Consider the following 5,128-nt stretch of genomic DNA (forward strand, 5'->3'; position numbering starts at 1 on the left):
AGGCACCCAACGAGTTCCACTGGCCTTTGTTGGTTTTCCCACTTTTATTTCCATTGCCTCTGCCATTTCTCTTAGTTCTCTTAAAGCCTTTGGGGAATACTTATAGTGTTTCCAGCAGCCATTTAAAAGTTCCTTGATGCTCATCATTGTTTCATTGCACTTCAAAGTGTCACTAAATGCAAGTTCTAAATTGTGTGCTACACAATGAATTGGAATAACTTGAGGTGCTTGTTGTTTAATTAATGAAACCACACCACCAATCCTGCCCATCATAACTGATGCACCGTCTGTGCCAGTGCTGATCAGTTTTTGCATCCACTGAGGGTCGATCTTATCCATAACCGACTTGATTGCCTTTAGAATTCCTGGTGCCTTTGCACTTTCAACCTCAGCCAGCTCAACATAGCACGTTTTTGGAGCCCCACCTGATACAAATCTCACATACACTATTTCTTCTTCCAAACATGACACATCTGTTGCTCCATCTGCCATTATAGATATAAACTTAGCAGTGCTTAAAGAATCTATGAGATCTGCCCTCAAGGTATCAGATATATGTTTACAAAACTCTTTACAAGCATGATCATTCATGTACGTGTTTCCGAGGTTTAAGCCATTCTTTTTTTGCAATGAACACAACTGTGAGAATATAGAAAATGGAAGTTTCAAATAAGCTATATAATATGCTGTATTAAAAAGATACTCCATTTTCTTCAATGTTTCTTCATCAAGTCTGCTCAATGCAGCAGGCAAAGGTCTTTGCTCTCTTGGACGCTCGCTTGCACGTTTAGCTGCTAAACTCATAGCGTGTCCTTCACTGGCCTCGTGAGCCTTTAAGCTGTCAGTTTGAAAGTTATTTGTTCCGACCCTCAAGGAATAATGTGTGTTTTTCCCATTTGGAAATTCCCTGCAAAACTCGCAAAACATTTTGTTTTCTTTCTCATCAAAGTGGAGCCATCTGTACTTTTCTATCCACGATTCCTGAAACTTCCGTGTTTTCTTTATCGGAGTTGCAGCAGGCGGTGCTGGTGTTGTGTTGCTTTCTTGATTTTGCTTTCCTCCGAAGAAAGAACTCAGTGAGCATTGAACTTTTTTTCGTTTGGACATTTCAAGAAGTTGTGTTTTGAAAGAAAATAGAGATTCAATCAACATCGATCATTTGGCAAACGCGGGAAGCCGCCATATTGAATCCCACAATCCATTTAATCTCAGCGTAGAACCCAGACTCTTACCTGCCAGGCCAGAAACGCCTAGCGATTTTTGCTCGACGTTTTCGAAGCATTCGCTTTCAGAAATTCTTTATCTGCTAAGCTTTGACACTTTTAGCCCCTTTCAGCAAGATACAAAAGCAATTATTTATCGGGGTACTGTAACTTTACTCGTCCACAGGACTAGTGGCAAAAAAACCTACTCGTTTTGGGCAATTTTTACTCGTTTTGGACGAGTGGACGACCGTTAAGTTCGAGCACTGAATAGTAATTCCAATAGCGTTCCAGGTTTTCCGTGACTGGAATGTACCTTGCATATTCTGTTGTTCTTAATATTGGTAACTAGATGAAAACAAAATTTGCCAATATGCATGGAACTTCAACACAGTGAATTAATACTGTTTTAAGTAGTTGTAGTCGCAGTTACTTTCCCGTCCAGTATTATCACTTTTTCCAACACTCCCCTCCCCTGGTACTACACATTGTCAGAAATTATCATGAAACATTCTGTACAGATTTATGTTATTTATTACATCCACTTTGAAAACACTGGTGATCCGTGGAATCTCATTGGCTCTCAGCAGTATGATTTATTCCCAAATTGCACCATTTTTGCTCTAACTCGCATCTTTTTCCCAGCCAATTAAAGAGGAACACTAAAATAGCACAAGCAAACAGATTTCAAATCTCATTTAAAGTAACAAGTCAAATTGCAGGTAAAATGGATGTAATAAAGTGGTAATTGAACTGAGTGGAGTGCAATTTTGGTCTGAAATCATACTTGTGATTTCAAGTTGAACTCGCACTGCGTGCTCTTTCAATTTTGAAATCACGCATATGATTTCAGCCCAAATTGCACTCCACTCAGTTCTGTTAATTACCATTATTTAACAAGATGTTATTACAGCCCACTTTTTTAATTTGTAGCTAAAAATATGATAGCTGCCTTGTAGAGCTCAAGACCAAATGGGTCCAAGAAACTGACACTAAATGCCACCCAGTTTGGATAGGAGACAATCCAGAAGATAGAGTACCACTCAAAAGTAAGTAACCATCCTCTCACGAGATGCGAATCGTGTCGCCTGCTATGCGATCCCTGTAGCGAAGGATGCCATTCTCATAGCACACCATGGCCAAAAAACTGTAAGTACACTTATATCAAAATTCTTAAATGATTTCAAGAATCAATGGTAAACCTTTACTGTGACAAACATACGAACAGACTGTAGACTGTTGCATATTAAAATGCACTTTGCGAAGGATCGGTATTTCAGTATTTACATAATAAGTGCTTTTAATAAAGTTGCTTATATCCACTACACCACATTGAAAACTACCTGTTTTTGGTAAAAGTTTTAAGCTGAAATGAATCGTAGACCAATTGGCAACACTTCCAAAAGTGCTGTTGTACCTTTTGGCTTCTTGTGGACAAATGGATGTGCCAGCGAAATCTACTCGAAAAAACCTATGTTGGATATAAAAACCTGTCAGTTCATGAAGCTGCTTTAAAGTTTAAGCCACTGAGTTTATTGAAAGGCCAAAAAGCGTATCTTTTCAAAGTATGCAAAAAATACAGTACCTGAGAAGGTTTCATATTAGACATGTTTAGACACCATGCAAATTTGTGATGTGCTGTCACACAAAAAATTTGCTGTTCAGCAAATGTACAGTTGTCTCATTTGGTCGTTGTAATTTGTTAAATTCAAGGTTAGGGTCAGGCACGGAGTTTAGTGGTTATGGTTAGGCATTCACTAAGGTGAATTGGGTTGAGAGCTTATTTCGAAGGATTACGATTCAAGATAATGGGTAGTACATGCATTATAGTGTTTGGAGTAATCACTTATTTCCAGTGTTTAGGGTTAAATATTCTCTGTTCAGGTTACAGGATAGAGAACTGTGCTTTTTGGTTAACAGAAGCATAATATGTACAGAAGCTGTACACTTTATAATATAAATGAACTCATCAAATGTGATTTAACCATTACTGTACCTGAAACTTCCTTTAATGATCTCTCTTCTAATATATATTTAAGAATAAAAATCAACGATAAAAATTTTGAATGACGTTTCAATGACTCGCTCATCATTTTCAAATTCTAAAAAGTTAGATTGTTAAAAGTTCTTTATATATTAAGAATGCGTGTGAAGTCTTGTTGCATGTGATTAAAAACTACAATGTGGAATGTAGTAAGTGTTAATTAGGTACTAAATAGTTTCGCTTTTATTGAGTCTGATTGAGTGTTCAGTTTGGGTTTCTTTTCCTGGATAAAAAGCATTTCATAGATCAAGCATTCAAATTTCCCACGACATTTCTTCAGTATAGTGAATTGTTCAGTGAAGTCTTTGTTCTTCTGATTGTGAGAGTCACGCAGGTGTTTTCCAATAGCCGAGTGCTTGTGTTCATCAGTGCGTTGGAAAAGGTGTCGGCGAGTATAACCAACATAATCCGCATCACACAGATCACATTTGAATTTGTAAACAACGCATTTGTCTGTTATTAGAATCTTCTAATATAACTTGTTTAAATACGAGATTCATAAATATGTGTTTCTGAGGTTTTTAAGTACATAGAGTATGGTACAATTACTTTAAATTTAACAAATTACGACTTTATGTATTATTTTTGCAGTGATACAATGAGGTGTCTATAATTTATTTTTAAAGGAAATTATTCATTTTGAAAAGTGGCCTGTTTACAAGCTGATGTAAAGGAAACTTCTTTCGAATAATTGAAAGTGAGATTGGTAGCAGTGCAGAGATTTAATCTTGTAGGACAAATAAGTGATTGAATTTTTCCAAACCTGGTCAGTACTCGAGCATAATGGTTTTCAATTTCAGTTATCTTTCCTATAAGCATGTTGCGGGTGAATGGTGTCATTTTATTGACTTTGTTTATTTTGATAGAAACTACATCTCCAACTTTAAATTGACTACATTTTTTGTCAGCTTTCTTTTTATTTGTTGCACCATTTTCTCATTATAACTTGCTTGGTTTTCAGAAATGGTCATCTGTTTTCTTTGGTGTTCCTCTGACTCTGTGCTAGATCGTTCTCTTCTACTTCAAGGCTGTTAGGAATATTTTGTTCCAAATTGTGATTTGGTTTGTCCAGTTGTGTAGAGTTTGAATCAGAAATAACTTCTATGCTTTGTTGTACATGAAGCACTTCCTTATGAGGTTCTATGCCATAAACGGCTTCATGTGGAGTTGTCTTAATGGCAGAGTGGTAGGTTATGTTTCTGGTGTATGAAATTTCATTGAGCTTCTTGCACCAGTTTGACTCCTTTGCAGCTGTGCTTACTATTAAAGTATGCATGTCCTATTGGATCGTTCAATTGATCCCTGTGTTGAAGGTGTTCTTGGGGCCCCATGTTTCATAGTTGTACCATTGTTTTTGCAAAAGTTATGTTTTTATTACAAAATTCTTTTGTTCTCTTAGATAGATAGATAGATAGATAGATAGATAGATAGATATATAGATAGATAGATAGATAGATAAACACTTTATTTTAGCACGATAAAAAGATCAGCATTTCTGGTGGGTCATGCATACTAACAATTACAATTATTGAGACATTTAGGCATAATAATAGTATGGGGCTGTACAGAAATCCTAACTTAGGTGTTCTCAGGGTGGCCACAAGTGGAAGTTTGACTGCAACTTCGACTACCAGAAATTGCATGATATTTAACAAAAATTTCAAGTCATTCACATAAACTATTCACTTAATTATCCTTTTCAAAGTTGTTTATTGTCATTGTCAATCCAGCCTTTATGTCTAGCATCTAAAAGGAATAAATCAATTTTGTCAATGTGAAGTGTCCCAGAACTTAGCAGATTCATAAATATATAAGCTTACAACTTATGTACATAAGTTTCAGCAACACACTACTGGCATTTTGTCGCCAAGGCATACGCCTT

The 5,128-nt window shown here is 36.4% G+C and overlaps 1 protein-coding gene across 1 annotated transcript in view; it reads right to left on the reverse strand.

Moving 5' to 3' along the window:
* Nucleotides 1-1,298, reverse strand: part of LOC140946459 (zinc finger protein 862-like) — a 2,605-nt gene extending 1,307 nt beyond the window's left edge. Inside the window, exon 1 of the mRNA XM_073395582.1 lies at nucleotides 1-1,298. This exon is cut by the window's left edge and continues 1,307 nt beyond it. Within this exon, the coding sequence (XP_073251683.1) occupies nucleotides 1-1,152 (1,152 nt within the window). The 5' untranslated portion in view covers nucleotides 1,153-1,298.
* Between the last annotated feature and the right edge of the window lie 3,830 nt (nucleotides 1,299-5,128).

This window comes from Porites lutea, chromosome 8 (genome assembly GCF_958299795.1).
Source record: "Porites lutea chromosome 8, jaPorLute2.1, whole genome shotgun sequence".
Lineage (NCBI taxonomy): Eukaryota > Metazoa > Cnidaria > Anthozoa > Scleractinia > Poritidae > Porites > Porites lutea.